The 23,603-nt window shown below is 41.3% G+C and overlaps 2 protein-coding genes across 5 annotated transcripts in view; both read left to right on the top strand.

Moving 5' to 3' along the window:
* The window catches only part of Ipk1 (Inositol phosphate kinase 1), a 213,593-nt gene that overhangs the window by 62,852 nt on the left and 127,138 nt on the right, over positions 1 to 23,603 (top strand). The window lies entirely within an intron of this gene.
* Positions 16,844 to 19,410, top strand: LOC110828881 (protein BTG2). 2 transcript variants are annotated; one of them, XM_022062017.2, is made up of 2 exons: positions 16,844 to 16,862; positions 17,947 to 19,410. In XM_022062017.2, the coding sequence occupies exon 2, from the start codon at positions 17,958 to 17,960 to the stop codon at positions 18,501 to 18,503; it is 546 nt and encodes a 181-aa protein (XP_021917709.1). In that variant the 5' UTR covers positions 16,844 to 16,862; positions 17,947 to 17,957; the 3' UTR covers positions 18,504 to 19,410. The 2 variants fall into 2 exon arrangements, with proteins under 2 accessions (XP_021917709.1, XP_021917708.1); XM_022062016.2 differs by lacking the exon at positions 16,844 to 16,862 and adding an exon at positions 17,688 to 17,840.

Here is a 23,603-nt window from a genome sequence, read left to right as displayed (position 1 = left end):
CTTCTCCCTTTTGCATTCTGTTTCAAAGGGTTAAAGATTAACTTCTTGAACCTCAGAACCGGCTACAGTGCAACCACATGTTGTGTTAGAGGAGGGGACAGAAGAAGACGAACGACATTACATTCGAGGAACATGGACAAGATGAAAGTATAATTCGGTTACGTATTAGGTAAAACAATGTAAGTAAGCAGCTCAAATGTATGAAATTGGTAGAAACAAGCATAACTCAATGAGATCTAAATATTCAAATCAAAATCACATATTCATGACAGACTTATTTTGTTTCATTCACAAAAACAACCTAATGCCGAGATGCAGAATACGCGGAAGAATACATCCACTCTCTCCACACCTCCTGATTAAGCTAAAGGCAAATTTACGTTTCGGCTAACCGTTCTAAACCCCCACCAAGCCCCCCGTCTCATGCTGTGCATTAATGCTTTTTGCGCCTATTACGTATTACTCTGAATGGCGTGTGTGTGTATTCTGTACTATCTGCGCAGGAATTTTTCTGCTTAGTTCCATTCCAAGAAACACAGGCTATAACAGAATTATATGAACATAACAAAATACATATTAAAACAAACCACTTTCCATTATATTCTCGTGTTTAATTTCCTGATAAAGGAAAGCTTCAGTTTAATCCAAGTTCAGTCTCGGAGAACTTTCACTGCAAAAAGTATAATGCTGTCAGTCCTCGCGTTACGAAATTTCGCTCGTACGAACTCTTATGCTGAAGCGCATAATCTCTGCTTCGGTCTTCATCCGTATGCGAACTCGCGCATCCAAAATCTTCCTAACAAAATGAAGGACAGGCAGAAGAGAAAAGAGAAGAGATTAGGGCAAGAATCTTTTTATTTTCCCATTTTCGTGTTTTGTAGCAATGTTGCTGTTGCTTGCATGTTTAGTATCGGGTAATCAAATTGTTGATTTCTAATTATTTTGGTAATTTTTCGGTTGTTGAGGAACGTAACCTCCAATTATAACACTGCGTTTATGTGAAACAGTGACTGGCTTTACGACCTCTCTCCAGGATCGTTAACTGTTCGTAACAGGGGAGACCTAGTGCTTGTCTGAATTAACAATTTGCAAACATTACTACAGATGATAAACCTCCACGCCTGAAACATTAAATTATCTGGATAACCGAGCTTCGATTCCTGCTAGAACTGGATTATTTTATCTTCGCCGCTATGCCCAGGAAGGCTCTGGGGGCCAAATCACTGCCCATGTCCAACGGGTAAGTCTATTTTGAGTTCTTTCACCGGGGAGGTAAAAGCCAGGAACATGAAGCTGACCACTCGCCTCCACCAGGAGTCAAAGTTAAGAATGCGCAGAGATGTGACTCCAGATCCCCGAAACGCTTTAGGGTGTGGTATTTAGGCCCAAGGGCGACATTCATTTTTGCTACAACAACAAAAAATCATTAGTTTGTGATACCGTCGCTTGCATTCACTTGGAAATGAATGTGTCAAGTTTTATGTTTGTCGTGTAAATGGTGCGTTGCTGGAAATAGCGCAGAGATTATAAATTTGTAACTCATATTTTATAATGTTTCTAAAGGGTCCGAAGTAAAACAAGTTTTAGAAATTCTTTTGATTTCCTATATATGCCTGCAAAATGTTACATAATAGTACAATTGTTCTGCCACAAAAGCTGTTTTGTATGCGGTTTCAATTTGCTCTTTTATTCAGTATAATATCAGCTTTTGTTGAAGTTCATTGATCATAGATTGATAAGCATTGTACTCTTTTTAATGGTCTCACACCGTCATTATTACTTTTTTTATGAAAAGTAATAATTTAGGAATCGTTAATTTTGAGAAGAAACAACATAGCATCGAATCACATTTTAATTCTGTTAAGTTTATGGAACTTGACTTAATGGAAATAAGAATTATCTACTGCTGCTTATACATTATTCGTTTGGGTTGGTTTCATTGCTTAATCTTGAGCGTTTATGGTTAATTAAAACGAAAATAATTCTGTACAAGAAAATTATGGAAAATGACGTTGAAATCGCCATGGGGATTAGGGATTGAAGTATGACTTGCCGAAGGGGGCAGTGCTTCAGACGAAGACATTCTTTGTTATTGCTTAAATCGTCACTGCTGTTAGACTTCCAGCCTGTGACTGTATATTTCCAATGTTATACTCTTAAATTTGTGATATTATTGAAAACTTATGTTCTTTAACCTCTGTCTAATGTCGAGGCGAGGAAAGCGTGAAGGTATACCTTCACCATCCAAGTCTTCATAATATATTTTTTATAGAGTGCCGATAAGGAGAGAATTTTATATAACTTTTTGCCCGTAGGTTCTCACCCAAAAGCCGAAGCCAAACATCCCTGTACTTTCTTATTATCGATTATAAAATCGTTTGGCATGTCTGCAAGTTTGGATATTGGAACCAAAATGCGTGCTGTTCTGGTCCGCTCTGCTGCTTTTCCTTTGCGTTCTGACACGTACACACGTTTTCCTTTGTCTGCGGCCGACGTCTTCTGGAGCAGAGCAGAACAGAGCGTCGCTAGGGCATCCCATTCACCAGGCTTGGGTTCGCCGACAATGCTGTGGTGGGGGTGGGAACTTGGGAGAAATAAGAGCAGAAAGAATGCCATCACCACCACATCTAGCCAAGCCGCATGCCTGCAAACGAAATAATTCCTTTCGGAAGGTGAAAATAATGCCTCAACATTGATCCAAATCATAGTCACACAAAAGTATTCATTCGCTTTTATGCTCCATAAAACAAACATGGTCAGGAGTTTTGTGCCTGGAAAGGTTCTCGACTTTTCTTACTCCAAAGTATACGTATTCAAAGGAATTAGTTTTTGCTTTTAAGCGCAATGGTAATTATATATTTTATATGCTTCAGAATTTACTAAATATTCATTTTCTGTTTGTTTCATATGATTATCTCTATAAACAGATTCGCATCAATCAGTCAGTCTTTGTAATGGTGAAGTGCTGTATTTTCATTGCGTTACGGGCTAATTTTTTTTCTATCTTAGGCTTTAAAGAGCTGATATAGGTTATTGTATTCTTCGAGGTTTATCCCAAGAGGACTTCTTTACTGTGGTATAGAGTTACTCAGTTGATTTACTTTGTAAACTGCGCCATTTCTTTTTCATTTAATAGAAAGGAAAATGAAAAGAAAAGGCTTATCTTTGTGTATTAATGGCGTATTGTTTATGCACAGGGACAGCATTAGTGCTAGTGTTTGTTCTTTACGAAATGAGTGGAAAGGATGTACAGGCTGAGGCAACTATACGCTCTGATTTATCGCCACGGGGACCCGGGTTTAATCCCAGGCCACGAAAAGTGACATTTCTAGTGGACATAGTGGCATTGGTACAGGCTATCCTCTAGAGCAGATGTTAATATCATCATTTGATTTTCTTACTTAGTTCGCGTACCATAGGATGATGAAAATACTTTAAAGTCAACGGTTTTCTCTGCTGATTATCATTTCAGAAATCTTCCATTCTCGACACTTGGTTGATTTCCGAGTTTCGGTGGTTAAATGTAGTTTCGTTGTACAGAATGAAGTAAGCTGTTTATAGGCCTGTATTTATACCAATATAGTCTTTGCTGTGTCGATACCAGATCATTTGTCATTCCCATTTATTGCAGGAACGGATTTCGAGTTGGGTTTCATACACTGGATGTCGTTGCAGAGAATAATAAATTTGGTTGCCGTTTATTCCACCAAATGCACATGTCAATAAATATTTAAATTCCTCGGTCAGTTCTGTTTTACGGACAGAGAATTGGTATTGTATGTCTTAATTACTTTAATGCTTATTACGTAGTTTAAACATTTTTGCATCCATGTTAATTATAATTTAGGAGCAGCCAACCTTCATTTGTGTCACAACAAGGACAACGCAATGTATCGATGGTTTATCGACCTTTGTTTTAAACAAAGGAATCAGGTGATCGGAAGGGTATTGGGTCTTCGCCATGTCATTGAGGACGAAGCCTCTCAGGCGAGGGTTCGTTTTTATTAGGGGCTGAAGTTTTTTAGGCTCCCCTCGCCGAGACAGCTGACAGGATGCAGTGATGCCAGATGTTCCCTGTGGGTGCAAGTTCTGTGACCATAATTTTATCATGACTTAGGGCCTATTTTCAAAATGCCAGCTGAGAAGTGAGGTACATTAAATTATGTTATTACAACTGGTCCATTGAATACTACGTGACAACAGATAGCTTGGTTTTCGAGTTTATTTCTTCTCATTGTTTAACGTCGCTGTGTCATTTCTCAGAGAACAAAGGAAGTTTTGGAAGTCTCACGCCAAAAGAATTAATAGACCAGGTTTATTATTACAATCCATTTAAGGGGTAAGATGTGTTTCTGTTTTTTAGAGAACTTAATACTCCGTACAAGCAAAGTTCCTCCTGTACCTGAGCACCACGGTGTGAAGAGTCACAACTCCATAGTGTAACAACAGCGTAGTAATACGGGAAAGGACGTGATGGTCTGAAGATTGGTTTATAACCCGAAACATGTCGTCTGAAGTGATTTGAATACAATACATTAAGTGAAACTGTTGTGTATAGACGGATAACAATAATACTGTGATAAATTCAGTAACCATATATTGGTTGGCTTTTGTGATGATGGTGATGAACCTGGGGATTATATATTATGATATTCCTTTGAACGGCGTTGTGCACTGTTAAGAGGTTATGTTGTATATGTCTTGTTCATATTGTACTCAGAACAGTTTTTGTCACCATAGAAATATAGAAATGTTTAATACCGTTTTAGGTGTTTTGTACATTCCTTTAAGGTTTCTCTGTGTGGCTAGCCGCATGCAGACTTTATGTGATTACGTATTCTTATTTGGGAAGAACCTCGGTTAGAATCCCTCTGAGGTTTCTCTTTGTTTCGTTCGACCCTCCCAGACATGCCGGAATAGTTTTGTGGAATAGGCCACGACTGCTTCATGTCCAGTTTTCTCTGGCCAATATAGCCGCCCTCTCATGTCATTCGATTGCAATATTCACCTACAATTGTGTCCACCGCCACAAATTATTATTATTGTTATTATACTGATTTTTGTCCCACTCGCTTTCACTATCAGCGTTTTCTCGTGGCCGATGTTTTATTTCAGTGTCACGTAGATTATCAGTATCCTATCCGCGGCCACGGTAGAAGCTGCCGTGCAAGCCCACTACGTTACGCGTGCAGTTTCACTCCGGTCTCTCGTGGTGTATCAGAAAATCCGCAGGCATGTTATTCGTTTACCATTTTGCGCGTTTTCGATATACGCGGCGATTCGCAATAACTCAATCCCCGTGCTTAACGAGGGTCACCTGTACATTAATGGGAAGTTATGGTATGTCAGCTGACCGACTGGCCTTTATTGGTGGTGACAATTTTACGTTGAAGGCCAGAGGCTGAATACAGCTGCTGAGATAAAATTCAAGAGACGCTTCTCAAATCGCGTATGGGCCTACTCTTAAAAAAATACAAGGAAAAAAAACATATTTCGAATTAACTAAAATCCAAATTTGCGCTGTCCAAACTTTGGACTGTAGAAAGGAATGGATTTTCAGCTTTCATTGCCAGCAGGCAGACTTCCCACATTAATAACCGGCTTGAAATTCGTACTGGCTGCTATTCAGGTTAATAATTTAAACGAACTCCATGGTGTGAAATGTTTATTGATAGCTGAGGTGATACTAGCTGAATTTGTATGATATTCTCCGCTTTTTGTAGCCTGAAGGTTCATACGTAGCTCGCCATCAAGTCCTGTCCTGAGCCATTTTAATCTAGTCTACTTCCTCATAACCTCTTTCCCTCAAATACACACTCATTTGTGTATTTATTTATTTATGTACATGTGTATGTATATTATTTACACACCGGATTTTGGTGGGCAAACCAGAAGAAAAGAGACCACCGGGAAGAACTAAACGTAGGTGGGAGGATAGTAATAAAACAGATCTTAGAGAAATAGGATGGGGTGGTGTGGACTGGATTCATCTGGCTGAGGATGGGGTCCAGTGGCGGACTCCTGTGAACTCGGTAATGAACCTTCAGGTTCCATAAAAGTTGGGAATTGGCTGGGGGACTGCTGGCTTCTCAGGAAGGGCTCAGTTCCATGGAGTAAGTTTTCGCCAGGTCTTGAGACTCATCTGTAAAGTTTAGATTTTACGACTAAAATTCTTTATTCTCTTCCAGGCTTGTTGTTTCTCGACTATCTCATCTTACTTGACTTGTATTAATAATAATAACACAACCTGTGAGGACACGAGTTCAATCTAAACATGTAAATTGCAGCAATTCATCCCGCAGTTAATTGTCGAATTCTGTAGGCTAGGCGGCAGGCTGAAAGTTGTTGGAAACAGCCACTGCCAGTCGTAATTTGCCTTCGTGATTTCCAACCAACACCTGCCCCAAACATATGTAAATATCATCGTGGTGGTGTTACAGCTTCAGGTTTTATCACAGTGTGACCAACATAGAGCATGCTGATGACTGGATGTTTGACACCCTCTTTCGTAGACTGTTTAACAACGCTGGATTAATTTAAGACCAATTGATTTACGGCCCAATGACACTCTCCATAAGAACGAATAACCAACTCCATAAAGTTGTCTCCGGCTTCAGAAGCTAATAATCGCTCAGCTCGTCCAGATGTGTCGTCTCTTATGGAACCAGACCGCAAAGTAGGTGTCTGAAAATTAAGCTGTATTTGCAGGAGTACAGAGGCTGTTGAGATTGTGACGTCTGTTTGGCGTCGTCCCCAGCGGTGCAAGCTGTCTGCTTCAGTTTCGCTGCAGACGTGAACAACTGAAACACGTTATTAGCGTTCTGTCATTGTAATAGATGATGGGCCACTCGCTCGCTTTCCATTGTCCCTTGGCTTGGCGTCCTCCCGCTGAGGCCCCTGACGTCACTTCACGGTGCTTCCAGCTGGCCCCCTTTTCAGCTGCTGCATATCCACAGCCATGAAGCCCTGGTGACAGAACCGACGTGGCCCCTTTTGTGGGGAAGCCAGTTTCCGAAGTTAGTAGTGACAGCGGAGCATTCATTGATAAAGACAAAAGATTTCGGCTTGAAAATATACTCAGCATTTCAGCCTAGAATTAGTTTGGACAATATAAACTAAATACTAAGTTTACACATTTGCATGTATTTGGAAACTGTAAAAGAAATAATACTGACCTTGTTACTGAAGTTCTTTAGAACTTGGGCGTATTCATTAATGATGCATAAACCTCACAGGACTTCAGAAGCAAAGAAAATACTTAATTGCACAGTGGAATTTTGAGTAATATTGCATAACGTGCTGTGTTTCTGTAACATTTAAGAGGACGCATGACGTAAATGGTTAGAGTTTATTCAAATGTATGTGACTTGTAGTTATCAAGGCGATGAAGAATACGATATTGTTATTTTGGGTTGTGATGCCATGTCGACTCGTAGGTCGATAACCAGCGTTACGAAGAAATATGTTGCCTCCGTCTTCAGGACCAATTCAAGTGTAGCTTCCTATATTCATGGAGATATTTTGAATCCGAGCAAGTTTAAATGTTAATGGCATTGGTATCGTAATATATTTACATACCCATTTGCTAATTGAGGTACATTTTGGTTTCTGTGGAACTAATTCGCATATGATGATAAATACTAACTACGTTTCATATTTACGAATATTGTGTCAGCCATCAGAGTACAAAAGTAATGGGGTACATGGCATCGGCCTGGCGAAATCAATGGAAATAGAAATCATATTTTATAAATATTATTCCGGGGAAAGTCTTCCATTACTCTGAAATACGAATACAACTCAGAATGAAATTGTTTAGACTGAAAAGTATGAAGTGTAGATATTTGTTATAATAAGCGACTTCTTAAATCGAATATACGTATTTTCAACACTTTTGAGGTTAACAAGAGTGGTATATGAATGGAGATCGGTCATAGCCCGAAGGTCTGTGATCGTATGATTGCCATTGGGAGGTGAATACAAACAGCTTTAATCTTAAATACTGTCGTTTAACTACGTACATATCGGGTGTTCACTTTGTTTATCTCGTTTTCGTATTAGAGATATCTCGAACAGGATTTTACTGAATCCTCGTAAATCGGTGTCTTTAAACCGGTTTATGTTCCACGATAAATACCAGGCCCACATAGGTCTATTTAGGTACAGTACCTTGAGCATTCACAAAAATACTTTATTTCATGTTATGCGTATGACTTTCTTCTGGGCTTTTGCCCCGTGTAGTCTGGTAGAAGATTACCGACGTTTCAGAGGTGATTGCTGCCTCAGTCAGGACAATCATCGCCTTGGTGATGAAGGCAGTAAGTACTTTTGAAACGCCTCTAAACTTCTTCCAGACTACACGGCACAACATCCCAGAAGACATCCATCTTAATACTCGCCGCCTTGAGAACCTGATATCTTGCAAAGAAAATAAATTTTCTAAGAAAGTGGGAGATATTCCATTTTAACTGCACAGAGTGATTGTGGATTTTGAGAAAGTGAAAGCGTATTACAGTGAGCTATTTAAGCTCATATATTCATAAAAATATTTTGTATCATCTGTGTAAGTCTGTCTGTAACGACAACTCCGTGGCTTGACGCTGTAGGATTTTGGAACGTGTCCGGTCGATTTGCTGTTAATAGAATTTACCTTAGTTGCTCTCTGTATACGTGAAACGTCTGCAAACGTGTCCTTAATCCTAATCTTACGCTAATTCCCAAGATAATAAATATACATCCTGAACAAAGGACGACAATTTGCTGTACATGATTCACAACTTTCATTGCGTGCTTCGAGACGAATGTTTATTTTTCTTATTTTCTTTCTTATGGCCGACAGCGAGACCTGGCGTATGGTGGTATTTGAACAGTAAAGGCTCATTCCCGACAGTCAAGTCGCGTGAATTCAAGCTTGTGTTCATGTTTAGGCAAGTTCGCTGGAGACTTACAACTAAAATGGCGTCATCCTACAGTTCGTCTCACGATTTAGAGAACTTCGTATTGTAGTGGTGGCAAAAGTTGTCTTTTTACCCTCTAGATGTCAGCCATCAAGGTGCATAGAGTAAAATAGCCTACAGCAGTGGTTTCCAAACGTGAAAATTGCTAACTGATTGAAGCCGCACACTTTCTTTAGCTCAAAATTTGACATGTGAGAGTGATCAGTTCATGTACAGACTGCTTTAACTCGGGGTAGCTCCATGTTCTGATTGATTGCGTAGGCAACAGTGTGGGTCGCACAACCGGTCTGATTTCTTTGTCTTGCTGGGATTGGAATCTCATTCTTCTTCCCATTGCCGGCCACTTCTCGGCTTTGAGAATAATCTTTTTCGGAGTTTGTGGCGTTTATGGTAACTTTAATGAATACTTAGATAGTGGTAGCCTTGAAGATGGAGGCAATATGTCCATCGAAAAGTTAGTGTCGACTCACAAGTCCACACGACGTTAATGCTCAGAAGACCAATATAGACACTTGTGTCCATTTCGTTTTAGTTCTACCAAGAACAGTTTTACCTTTTTTAATTTTGCAGATGACGTATTTGGGTGATTTTATGAGTTTGTTATTGTTATGTCTGTCTCTTCCTTCTATGTTTCCCCTTTCTTTCCCATTTAGTGTTTGTGTTCCAAGGATTACTTATTTCGGTGATCGATCTGCATTGATGTTGAAAGATTTTCGAATTCTGTTGATGTGCTGAGAGAAAGTGCAGCGAATGAAAATGCAGAATAAAAGAAACATTCTTATAGAAGCCCATTATTTTCAGTTTGTGAGGACTTCAACCGATTGATTTTTTATAGTCGTTGTGACTGAGGACCTAAACCTTACAGCGTAGTTTATTTATTCATTGTACTTTATATTATTAGTGTTCTGTCTGACGACAGGTCCATATGAACAGGATCCTTCCATCCTTTTCTCGGACTGGGACCTGTTCATATACGTTCTTGGCAGATGATCCAGAAGTGGTTTGCCATTGCCTTCTTCTGTGTGTGAATGGAGTAATTGTTGGGATGCCACGGAGAAACCGGGGAAGCCCCCGGAGGAAAACTCCGTGATGCCTAGACCACGGCCTTGCCCAACACAAGTTATAAATTCAGGCACCGCCGGGAATCGAAATCGAATTCGAACAAAAAATTATTCTTAAATTTGTAGTTAATTTTTGTTATCAAGCGATTGTGCGCATCCGTTCAGAGCAGAGTAGAAATCGCGAGATGCTTTTATCAATTTTAATCGCCACGAAAGCTTAAGATCTTATTGCATCATGATTAAACTTATTATTGACGTAAATGCGTCTATGCGGAAGGGTCATTCGGCAAAAACAGCGTTACAAAGTTGTGTAAGATCCATATCAACAATGTGTAAATGTGGACCAACCAACCAACCAAAGAAGCTAACTGAGGGCAGAGGCCTGCGCAAGCGCAAGCATCGTCCCTACCTAGGTGAAACCATTCCTGCGCACAAGACGCATTGCTGGAAATGGTAAACGGTCGTAATATAAGAACGGAAATTTTGCTAACGCTAACGGGGTTTCGTCGTGGCGGGAGCCTCGACCATTCAAACTGGGATTTGTTGCTGCTGATGGGAGGTTATCCTGTCAGGCAAGTTGTCGAAGGAATTTGGTTGGTTGGGTCTCTGGGGTATGAACCCAGAGAGGGAGGGGCCGTTTCGGCTGAAGGCCTCTGCGGCATGGGGGGAAGATCACTTCAGCTGATGGCCTCCATGATCGGGGGGAAGGGTGGCGGGCCGTGCCCCTATTAAGTTATACCCTGGCATTCGCCTTACAACTGAGGAAAGCACGAAAAACCTCAGTCAGGGTAGCCGAGTAGTCTAACCACTCGTTGTGCTGACTTGGCCGTCTTTTGGGGATGGCTTCGGCTGGCCTGCTGAACATCAGTCGCCCTCGGTTGCCCTTGGGTGAACTCTGGCAGCCCTCATTCGGCACGAGTGTCTTCCGAGTTGCCGAACTAAGGGGTTCCCCACACCAGCTAACCTCGAGTCAAACCTCTCAGTTAGTGCTCTGATGTGGTCGGCAAAGAAAGGGACCCCCAGATCCTCATGTATTTGCCTGTTACTAACGTACCAGGGCGCGTTAGTAACAATTCGAAGACACTTGGATTGCAGAACTTGCAGCTTCTGGACGTGGCTGTGGGCAGCTGACCTCCAGATCGGGCATGCGTAATCCATTATGGGACGGATGAGCTGCTTATAGAGTAGTACACCGTTCCTGATTGACAGGCCACTTCTCCTATTGATAAGCGGGCCTAGCACACCTAATCGTTGCGCTGCCTTCTTTCCCACTTGGTTGACGTGCGCCGACCAAGTAAGCCCGGCGTCAAGGGTGACCCCCAGATACTGTGCTGTTTTGACCCATTGGATCGGCTGTCCGAGGAACTGCACTGCTCGGGGCTGTTGGATGTGTCTTCTCGCGGAAATGAAGAGAACCGCGGTGCTCTTCGAGACGTTGATAGCAATCCTCCAGGCCCTGAGCCAGAGCTCAAGTCTACTGAGGTAGGTCTCCAGATACCTGACGAGAAGCGTTGGGCTACGGGACGTGACTACTAGAGCCGTGTCGTCCGCGTATTGTGCTAACTCGACGTGGCGGGACGGTGTGGGTATGTCGTTGACATACAGACTGAAGAGCACAGGGGAGAGAATTCCGCCCTGCACAACTCCAGCCCGCATGGTACGACGTGTGGACATGGCCGACTGGAAGGATGTCTGGAATGTCCGGTCAGCGAGGTAGGAAGAGATGGTTTTTACCAAGTACGACGGGAAGTTGAGGACGGTCAGTTTGTATAGGAGGCCTTGGACCCAGACTGTGTCGAAGGCTTTGGCCACGTCCAGGAAAACCGCGCCGGTTAGCCGCTTCTCATCAAGGTTTCTGTTGACCCTTTCGACGAGGCGAGCCAGCTGTAACGATGTGCTGTGTCTGGGTCGAAACCCAAACTGCTCGTCGCGCAGCAGCCCGCGTTCACTGACCTCGTGTAGGACCCTCGTTAGTAGGATTTTCTCGCAGAGTTTGCCGACCGTGTCGAGAAGACTGATGGGTCTATAGGAAGAAGGTAGCGTGGGGTCCTTCCCCGGCTTCAGTATGGACACCACTCGAGCGTGTTTCCATGCCGAGGGGAAGTGTTGCCTGCGAAGGACCGCGTTGAACACTTTCGTGAGAAAGGTTACCGCGCGTCGTGGGAGATGTTTCAGGACCCTGTTCGGTATACCGTTGGGGCCCGGAGCCTTGCCAAGCTTGAGTCCCTTGATGGCCTGGGCGACCTCCGATGGACTGGTTAATTTTGGTTCATTTACAGGGGCATACTCGTATGCTCGCATCGCCTCGTTAACCATGTCAATTGTAGTCAGGTCCGACGGGTAGTCTACCGGCTGGAACTGGACCTCAAGGCTGTCGGCTAGGGCTTCTGCCTTCTCGGGGTTCGAGAGAGCCAGTCCTCCCATCACTAAGAAGGGGGGCGACGGAGTGGGGACTCGCATCACACGCTTGGTCATTTTCCAAAGCGACTGGTCCTCGCAGTCCAAGGATTCGAGCGTGTCGCTCCACTGTTCGTTCCGCCACTCGTTGAGACGATAGGTCACCGACCTCTGGAGTCGATTGACCTGGGTCTTAAGAGCGGGGTCTCTTGTGACCTGCCATCGCCTCCTCAGCCGGTTCTTCAGGCGTATTTCATCTCGAATACTAGCGGGTAGAAGCGGTCGCCTGTCAATGCGGGGTCGAAGCTTGGGAGCGGACGCTGCTGTGGCTTCCAGGATAGCACTGGTCAGCTCCTCGACGCACTTGTCAATTTCTTCCTCGTCGTTTACCACGGGGTTCCCCGGTAGTCTGCTTTCGAGGCAAGCCTGGAATGCAGCCCAGTCCATTCTCGCGAAGTCCGGGCGATCAGGCAGGTTTTGAAAGGACGATCGGCACGTGGTGTCGACGAGGACGGGCAGGTGATCTGAGCTGAGTGCGGGGCAGACAGTCAGGTGCACCGGTAGGACGAAGTCCTTGATGAGGACAATATCAAGGACGTCAGGTGTGGCGTTGTGTGTGTAGGGAGCCGTGGTTGGAGAATCCGGCCCGTAGATGAAGCAGGAATTTCTGTTGGCATAATCACGCAGGAGCGAGCCCCTAGTAGAGATAAGGCTAGAATTCCAGTCCGTGTGTTTCGCGTTGAGGTCACCAGCCAAGAGGACCGGGAAACCCCCGCTCAAGCACTCGGTCAGGTCCGACTCTATCCATGGCCGGGTGGGTGCGAGGTATGCCGCCACTAGCTTGACTTTCCTGGTTGCCAGTACCAGGTGAATGGCGGTTGCTAATTGTTGCGTCATATGTTTACTCGGCATTGTTGTGTTACATTACAGCGGGTTGTTGATATGGATCGTACACAACTTCGTTACGCTATTTTGCCCAATGGCCCTTCCACATAGACGTATTTACGTCAAAACCGCTTTTACCAACTTTTGGATAATTTACCCAGGTTTGGGAAGCACTGCCCTAAGGTCTTTAATGGTATTATCCTTTAATGTACACCTAGGTATTCAGAGTGGTCTCTACCCTCTGGGCATTCCACCCAAAATTTTCTTTGCACTTCTGATATCCTACATGCGCGCTGCTTTCGATGTCCAACTTATCCTTCTTAATTTTATATTCCAAGTAATATTTGGTGACGAGTCCATTTTGGAGGTTTTTTGTTACAGTTAACATCGGCTTCCTCTCACGACATAACTTTTTATGCGCCATGTTTTCAGACGCTCTTGGTCTGTGGTTTTGTCCTGACGTAAGAGACCAGGTTTCGTACGGAAACAAGACGACAGGCGAAAATTTTATATATTTTAATCTTTATTTTTTGGGTAGCAGACAGGTACCTAAAGGATTGTGACAGCAGGCATTACCCGAATGTAATCTGCTTTTTTGGTTTCCGCATATTTGACGTTTTGAGCAAGAATTTCTGAATGGAAGATTATGAACAAAGCCTGCGCCTTGCAGTTTTCAAATTCATAACATAATCTATGCCTCATTAAATTTGTTGTCATTTTTTCAATAATAATGTGTAAAGAAGGTGGAAGCACTTAGTCTGTTGTCTTTAATGCACCAGAATTTGCTTCAACATCACATTTGATATTCATATAAAACGAGTTTCTACTCTGATGCTGGTTTTTGTGTCGAAATGTGTCATTGGGTATAATAGGATTTGCTCTAAGACCTGCATAGTCATAAAGTTTGAACCATTGTCTGTGATTTGGTTGTGTCCTCCTGAAGATGACAGTTTTCTGGGTTGTAGCGCCGCGTACTCTGGTAGAAGTTTACATATTTTTGAGACGTCCTCTACGCCCTGATGGAGGCAGCAAGGACCCCTGTCGTGTAAACGTACAAGAATATACAGCACCACAATTCAGAAGGCCACAATCCAAATTTTCATCGTCGTGAAAACGTCAGATCTCGCATCAGTTCAGTTTCCCATTTAGCCTACTTTTTAAATACTGAATAATTTACGTATGTGTTGAGTATATTTTGGAAGTGGTACTTCAAATCGTGGCCATCTGCTACCTAAACTTCTTTCATTCCCCTACAAAGCTTCAGCAGTTGCCACGCTGCTGGTTGAGTCACCGCGTTGCCATATTGCTGTGTTGTTTCTCCTTGGATTCTCTGTAGAGGACTGGCGTGACTGTCATATTCTACTGGATTAGCTAAAACATGGATGAACGAAAGCAACGACAATAAAAAAATGGCTCGAGGCCAAAATGGAACCCTGATGTGTTTGGTTTGTTTTGCTCTCATGGTTTATCGAAGTATTGGCCTCAGCAAGGATGTTTGCGAGGAAATAATTCAGAACAGTTTGAGAAACTCCTTCAGTCAATTTTTCTGCAGCGCTGCTAATTGAACATTGTTGCCACCTACAGTAATATTAGCAAATTAGGTTACGAATTTAATGTAACAATGAATTTGTTGCCTGCAACTTTACACCGAGGACACGCAGAAATATCCTCATGTGGTAGAGTAAAGTATAAAAATGGAGTGATCAAACCAACAAAATCCTTTCTGTTATTAACAAAACGCTAAAATAAGTAGGATATGTCTGTCTAAACTTAAGTATTCATTATACTTGCGTGTTTTTGACGTAAATACGTCTATACGGAAGGGTCATTCGGCAAAAAAGCGTAACGAAGATGTGTAAGATCCATATCAACAATGTGTAAATATGGACCGACAACAATGGTTATGTTACCTAAGACACTAATTGTTACGTCAACAATCCGCTTTCGTTATTGCGGAAAGAGCTGATCTCTGAATCGCTTGTAGAAGAAGTGCGTCGTAGACTAGATAATTTTGTGCTGGTAAACACGTTTTAGAATACCACAAGTACTTATCTTATATAAGAATTATTACATTACATTACATTACAAAGACGTATTTACGTCAATTCTCCGGAACCGTGGTTCCACTGTCAACTTTTTATCCGGGAAAATATATTTCCCAACCAACCCGGATAATAAGGAGTCTGCTGTATTTTACATTTGTTGGCATGACAACGACGATGTTTCCCAGGACGCTCTAGCAAATCTCTTCAGGACGCTGTTTTTTATGGTGCCTTGGGCATGATGTGGCAACATTGCTTCTCCTCAGTAGTCTGGTATAACCATTGAGTTTTCTAGTACATGAGGAATTGAATGTTGCCGTCGTAAATGAGGGGAAGAGGAAGTCTGTTGTTGAAGCCACTCCCTCTCTGCCACATTGTTGTCAGATGTACTGAATGTTTGCGGCTTTCTTTTATTTTCTTTGTTCTTCCCCCTCCCCCCGATGAATTGTGCCCAAATATATCCTGAATCTTATACTGATACGGAGGCCTAAACGTTACAAAAAGGTAAATTCGTCAGGGCGTGTAGTCTTGTCAGTTGCCCTAATCTCCCTGATGATGGAGGCAGCAAGGAGCTCAGAAACGCTGGTAAACTTCTACCAGACTATACGGCACTACATCCCAGAAGACAGCCATCTTCGAACTCACCGCCGTGGGAACCTCAAATCCTAAATGGTGTAGTGTTAAGCTGATCACCGCAAAAGCTGTAACGTGATGATTGTTACTGTGTGGCACATTCTGTTTGCCACAGCGTTTGAAATAGAGTATACCGATAAATTACAGTTGATAGAATTAGTTGAATATTGTGGGTATTATTGCAAAGCACGCAGAAAGATATGTTGCCTTCTTTGGTCTTGAAGCAGAAGATATACTTCAGCCACGTGTTCCAGCTGTGCATTTACTTGTTAGCCAAGTCTTGGCAGTGATCAAGTTTGTATCCGCATTGTGTGTATTTAGTTTTTATAACATTCCGAAGCAGTTACTTTTAGAGACTTCAACGCTATATTCGGGTACCTTGGAATAATGAACACACTTCTACGAAATGATGTTTTAATGTGGACCGGATTTATCTGGTTCAAGATGGGGACTAGTGGTGGGCTGTTTTGAACACAGCACAACCTTCGTCTTCTATAGAAAGCGGATATTTTTTGACGTAAATACGTCTATACGGAAGGGTCATTCGGCAAAAAAGGCGTAACGAAGATGTGTAAGGAAAATGTGAAAGATCCATATCAACAATGTGTAAATATGGACCGACAACAATGGCCAGCTCTTATATAAACTCCTGCGTGCATTGTTGCGTCACATAAACTAAGTGTTGCGTCACATAAACTAAGTGTTGCGTCACATAAGAAACTAATTGTTGCGTCATATGTTTACTCGGCATTGTTGCATTAGTATATATTGCCGTCAACAATCCGCTTTCGTTATTGCAGAAAGAGCTGCGCTGTGAATTGGTTGTAGAAGAATAGCATCGTAGACTAGATAATTTTGTGCTAGTAAAACGTTTCAGAATATCACAGGTACTTATCTTATATAAGAATTATTACATTTCGTTACATTGCATTACAATACATTATATTTCATTACATTAGATTTTATTACATTACGGAGAAGTATTTACGTCAGATTCTGCGGAACCGTCAACTTTCTAACCAGCAGAGCTTTTTGACAGATCTGGATCGTCATATCAGGAGATTTGGGTAATTTAAATATAGCTCTTCTACCGTATTTACTTGGTGTTAAAACGCCATCGATTGTGAGACTCGCGCTTAATTTAGTAACAAGTTTTTAGAGAGAAAATACTATGTCGATTATTAGAACAATCAAATGTAAGACGCACCCCGATTATTGAAAATTTGAAATTAAAAATACTACATCGTTAAGTCGAGGAAATACGGTATTTTTCTGTGCTATTTTGGTGTAATTCGTGCTGGATGAAAGATACTGCACTGAAGAAATTTAGTCTTGTGACTAATGGCTGTATGTTCATAAATATTTATGTTTCTGGATAAGAATATATTTAATCCGTATTATTATTGTTCCGATTTTTTAATGTACTGTGCTGTGTCTGTAATTATCGTCATAGTTGACCTTCTTTGGCTTCTGTAAAGCACATAAATATATTATTTTTTCATCATTATTATTATTATTATTATTATTATTATTGGACATGTATTTTGAAATTTTGTTAGTAACGTTGTTCCCCTTCGGTAGGCTTTGTTTACCAGAATCATATGGCAAGTATGGCGGTCGGAGGGGAGACGGTTGTCGAGTGGGAGGGTCGAGTGTGCCATTGGTTGTTGTGCGCATGACATCCGTGGTTCGTTTTTCAAGTATGACGTGGTAGTTTTCCGTTGAACAAAGCCAGTACATAACGTCTAGGAGAGTCAGAACGAGAAGAGTGTTGGAGAAGATAGGTCTAGTGAATTTGAATAGTAGTAGTTGTAGTTTGTGTTCCGTGTGTTAGATGCGGATAGAGAATCAACAGCAGTTTGGATGTGAGTGAAAAGGACATTTTCTTATGTTTGTAAATAGTATGCTTTCAAATTAGCATTACGATTTCTGCAGAAACGAATTCCATTCAACAGTATCTCTCTTTCTTAGGAAGTGCAAATATGCGTCTTGAAATACACTCCGCAGCAAACTTTTTGGTGCATCTTCTGCGGCTGCATCATAATGGCCTGACTGAATCGCAACTGGAAATGTTCAAATCATCATTAACCGACGTCTTACGACGACGGTATCACGAGCATTGGTTCCCAGAGAAGCCAACTCGTGGCTCGGGCTATCGCTGTCTACGAATTAATGGGAAGATGGATCCAGTGATTGCGCAAGCTGGTGTTGCTGTTGGGCTGCCGGCATCGTATTTGCACAGGCTATTCCCATCGGAGCTGACCATGTGGATTGACCCAGCCGAAGTGTCCTACAGGATTGGTGAGAATGGGTCTATTTGTGTCCTTTATGAAGACTCGAACAGCGTCCAGAGTTCGGAGGATTTGGGCTTGGAGAGGGTATCCAAGGCTGACTGTACCAGTGGCAGCAACATCAACACCAATTCCTCGACGTCGGGGTGTAAGGATTCCATGAGAACAATGGAGTTTTTCCTGGATCCCAGAGGAGTTCAGCCATTCGAGCAGCTGGCGGCCTACGTGTCCAGTTGAGCTAGTGTTCACATCCTCCCCCGTCCTAACCCTCGTCATTTTCCCCCACCGTACACGTTTGACGATGTACTTACCCCTTACCCCAAAATTATCTCCCGCCGTAACCCTGCCAAAAATGGTGTAGCCCTTGTGATCTCATTGTAAATGGTTCAGTAATTACCTATTTTTCTCATAATATCCCTTCAACTCCGCCGCACACGATCGGGACCACTGGGTAATGAATGGTACAAAGAGGGATGAACGCGTGAGTACAAGTTTGACTCATCGAAAAATGACAGTGTGTGCATTGCATAATACTTATTTTCTCCCAGATATTTGTACGACTGAGAGAGTGCTTGAATCTGTAATTGTAAGCCAGTGGATGTGCGACAGTTTAATATTTCTTAACACTGTGATGTGTAATTAAGGAAAAGCAGGGCTGACTGTTTGACAGGGTAAAAGCGAAATGTACTTATATTATTGATAGGTTATAAATATATATGTATACATACAAACGAGTTTTTAACATGACTGCCATATGGAAAAGTGGAGTCCTTTAAGCTTAAAAACATGTGAGATGTGAGAAGACTGCAGTGAAGGACTTCTCATACTTTTCAGTAAAAGGTACAAAGCTGGGAACAGCAGTCTGTGATTTTAAGTTTTGGTTGCAGTATTTTTTTTTATGTTAGTTCAGCGGAGCTAACTCGGATTATAAAGTCATGCTTCAGGTTTTTTCTTTCATATTAAAGTCAATAGTAATTACAGAAATTAATATTATATGATTTATATTGTATAAGAAAATTTATTGAAACATTCTATATGTAAAATAGGTATGCTTGTACATAAATTTTGTTTAAAGAAACTTCGTCCATTCAGTGCAAGTTTTTTTTTGTACAAATAAAAGCGTGTATCGCAACAAAGAAATTAAGTCGTGGTTGTTGTTTTTTAAGAATTCCTGCTGTCAGAACATACCTGTTGGGGGGGGGGGGATTTGTTGTTGGTTTATGTTGTGATTTGAAGGATCATTGTTTCATTTGAGGTCTTGGATTTATGTATTATTGAATCCAGGCAAGCCTGTCTAGTGCAGTTCATGTTGTTCCCATCCTATCCTGATGCAGGAGATTCGCTGATTCCTACAGTAATCAACAAAAACTGTGTGATTAGGAAATTGTGTTGGTTAGGAGCATGGTTTATTTTTAAATTAGTCTGTGTAGTGTTTAATATACAGTGAAGTTTGTATTGATGATGTATGATGTGCTGTGAGGGGGCTTATTTCTTCAAATAAGCCAGTGAGGCCCGAGTTAGGCTACTCAGTGTTGGTGTATGGCATTGTGTAAGGAGCCAACATTGATTATGCTGTAGTGGAATATTGTTTTGGATAATCTCCATAACTTTTGGACATCGCTTCTTGTTCAGGTATGTTACATTTTATGGTTTCCAAATTTTTACACGTGTTCAGGTAGTTTAAATTGAAATATTGTAATGGTGATAAATTCCAAGGGAATGGATTTAAGTGTATTTGGAATTTTGAGGTTAACTCTGTTGATCACACAGAATGGAGTCACTGCTTGGCCTGGGAAATTGAGATAATTCTTTTAGCAGTGATCGTGCCTTGTGTTTCAAATTTCACTTGACTTTTCTAAATTAATGCAAGTAGTTTGTGGATTCTGGGGACAGGATTTGTTATAAGTCTTGCTGCATGTTTTGCAGCTGATGTAATTGGTCTGAGAACATTTTGGAATTCTTTGCATTCTGTATGTCTGCCACTTCTCCAGGTTAAGCCCACTGTAGTGCATTTTGACATTCAAGAAGATTAAAAGTCTGCCTTGAATAAACTGTAATTAATTTTGTGATATACACAATATTGTGTGGTTCCACATTTTATCAGCTGGCATAGCTCAGTCAATATAGTTCTTGACCATGGACTGGATGACGGGTTCGATCTCGACGGGGCAGAGGATTTTTCCTTTAGCCTCTGTGTCCAGACCAGCTCTGGGGCCCAACCAGCCTCCTCTCCAATGGGTACCGGGGTCTTTTCCCTGGGGTATGGAGCAGCCAAGGCTTGATGCTGACCACAAACCCCCATCTAGTGCCCAGGTCAAGAATAAGTAGGAGCTATACCTCTCTGCCCCCAAGTGCCTACATGGCGTATAGTGGGACAGCTTTTTCCACATTTTATCAGAGTCTTTCAGTTGCAGTATTAATTTTCTGTTTAATCCAGCCATATTTTGGTTTGGTTAACAGATAAATATGATGGAAACAAAAATTTTAAATACAAATTCCCTGATGCTTATCCCATCATTTTTTTTTTATGATTATGGATGTCTTAGTGATGTTCTCAATGAATTGTCTCGGGTTTGTACACAGAATGACACTGGTGGTGTTTTGAGAAAACCCACGTGAAACTAGTGGCTTAGCAGATATTCAAATTGTCTGCCCATCAGCATGCAGCTTGTGAGTTACGAGTCTGCAAACCTGCACCATTTTGTCGGTGCACTGAACTTCATCGAATGCAAGATACAGGATTGTAATGGGCAGAACTGAACTCTTTTCTGAATATGATGTAACAGTAAATACAGCATGAACACCTGTGTTATCGGTTTCATGAATGTATACAACGGAAAAGAGTCATTGTTAAGTGAAATTACTTTTTCAACTGATTAATGATGTTGAACATTTTCCTTTTTCCTGTTAGTTACGTAATGTATTTCAGGAGCTGTCAGCTTCTGTCATCAGAATTTAGCTTCCAAAACGTATGTTTTTAAGTGAATAGTTTTTCTGTTCTAGAGCCATTTATGATGCACAAACATCAGAATGTAGTAACACGTTCAGTATGCCCTTACTGTAACAGAAACCTGGGTACTTGTGGGTTATCGGGACACATCACTTTAAAATTAGGTTAGGTTAATGTGTGCTGATAAATGACATATACGTGAAATTTATTATTTTATTTGGATATGCAGGTCCAGATATGACTCTCCCGTTCTGTGTCCCGATAACCAACAAGTACCGAAACCTGCAACAGAAATGCTTCGTGTTATGTCTGTGTATCTCGGACAATGGCTTTTGAGCTGAACCATTCGTAAATATATTTCAGTAGCATTTGAAATTGAAACTGATTTCTTGTTTTGGTTAAGCAGCGTTAGAACAATTCAGCGGTGGTCACAGTATGTGAGATTGAAGGTACCATTGTATAGGTCTGGGTTGTGACACCATGTGGACTCGTAGGTATATACCAACAGTTTGGAGAAACATACTACCTCCATCTTCAGGGCTATGACAGTCATATTATTTTGTCTTTGGCAATTTTATGTAATTCCCATTATGCCTTTATAATGGCTTAGTACAGACATGATGGAAATCCAGATATTAGAGATTATGAAATTATTTTGCCCATGGTCTTTCATGTGATTACCATCTTTTAAGGTGAGGTAACGAGATACTTTGAACACACTCTTCTGCTTGATGTATACACAAAGTTTTCTGGGTCTGGGGACAGCAAAGATTTTTTTTATGGTAACAAATTGGCAGTACTGAAGAGACAAGGATGTTTGTTAACTTACTTTCACTGGTTAAGCACTACCCTCAAAATTTAAATTGTAATTTCCTTGTAGGCGCTTTGGTGAAGAAGTCATTTGTTTTGTAAAATATGTCATAAGAAAATTTGTGGGTAAACGAAGATGGCTGTCATCTGGGTTGTAGCCTTGTTTCTTCTGGTAGAAGTTTACCAATGTTTCAGAAATTATTACTGCCTCGATTAGTCAACCCTGGAAATGGCAACTTCTACCAGACTACTCAACAGCTCAGAAGACGGCCATCTTTGTACTCGCTGCCACGAGAATCTCAAATCTTACTAATGTAGGTAAATGTTTTTCTTACGTTATTGGGTTTCTTTAAGCCTGAGAATTTTATGTGCGTGATTCATACATTATGAAAATGAGTGAATTTTATACACAGATGTAATAGATTATTTCATTTAGAGTTTGTATTCTCATTTATATCCTTATATCCAAAATTTCTGCATAATTTGGATGACTTTGTAATGAGTTGCGATTTCCTTATATTAGAACTGCTTGAAGAGCAGGGAATTTCTTACCAGTTGAATAAATATTGACGTTTCAGGGATGATCATGCACCATGGAGTTGGTTAGCTGTTGTGGTTGTAGCGTGCATGTGAGCTGAGATGTTGGTACATTTTTGTCATTGTATGAGGAGGAGACGACTTATGAGATGTGGGAGTAGGTGACAGTACAGTCTCGGTGGGCATTTGGGAACGCTAATGAACCCCTGGGTTGCAACTATCAAAGTACCATGCCAGCTTTGTTTCTTTTACCGGGCTGGACAAGAAATCTGGTGAAAGTTTCTTATTTATGAGTCACTTTCAGAAATTGAGGTTCAGGGCAACAGCACATTTGCAATGCACATTTCTCAGAGTAGGAGACTGATGTTTCCCTTTTGGTTAGCAATGATGAAGTGAACACAAACTTTTTTCTTTCCCTTTTAGATTTTAGCCATACAAAGCGAGGGCTGTGCGTACTGGCAGAGTTTGCTATTAATCATGGTAGCAGGCATTGGATAATTTGAGTAGTAATTTTTTAATTGTAAATGCACGAGTGCAGTTTCCTGTCGCTGAACAGCAGTAGAGAACGAATTCATACAGAATCCCATGTGTAATGGAATACTGATGTTTGAGAATGTAATTTTGAATGTATAATTATTATTATTGAAGGAGGTAAATTTACATTGATATTATTTTAAATGAGTGTTTTTACAATATAATGTGCATTTTTTGTACTTTTCAATAAAAATTGAAAATGTTTGTTCCTATGATCTTTGTGCTTTAGTTAGGGTTCTGTCTTAGAATTTCACACAAATTTCCAGTGTTTATTTTGATACACTAATTTTCTGTGTGACGTAGAAATTAATCTGTGAAGTAGTGTAATGCCTGCAGAAAATCCAACAGAAAATCTCATTTGTATCATCACAGTATTATTTTGAATAACCAGGGTTCAGTAGATCCACTTCATCTGTTTGTGCTTGTCTGTCGTGAGCTGAAAAATTGTATGCGGTGGAGAAAACACCATTTTATTGTTCGTACTGTGGGTGTAGTTAATTGTGTAT

This window comes from Zootermopsis nevadensis, unplaced genomic scaffold (genome assembly GCF_977971745.1).
Source record: "Zootermopsis nevadensis isolate Lab colony 2312 unplaced genomic scaffold, Znev_1.0 Znev_ptg000025l, whole genome shotgun sequence".
Classification (NCBI taxonomy): Eukaryota; Metazoa; Arthropoda; class Insecta; order Blattodea; family Termopsidae; genus Zootermopsis; species Zootermopsis nevadensis.
Note: the sequence above shows the minus strand (reverse complement) of the source record. Positions and strands in the feature narration are given on the sequence as shown.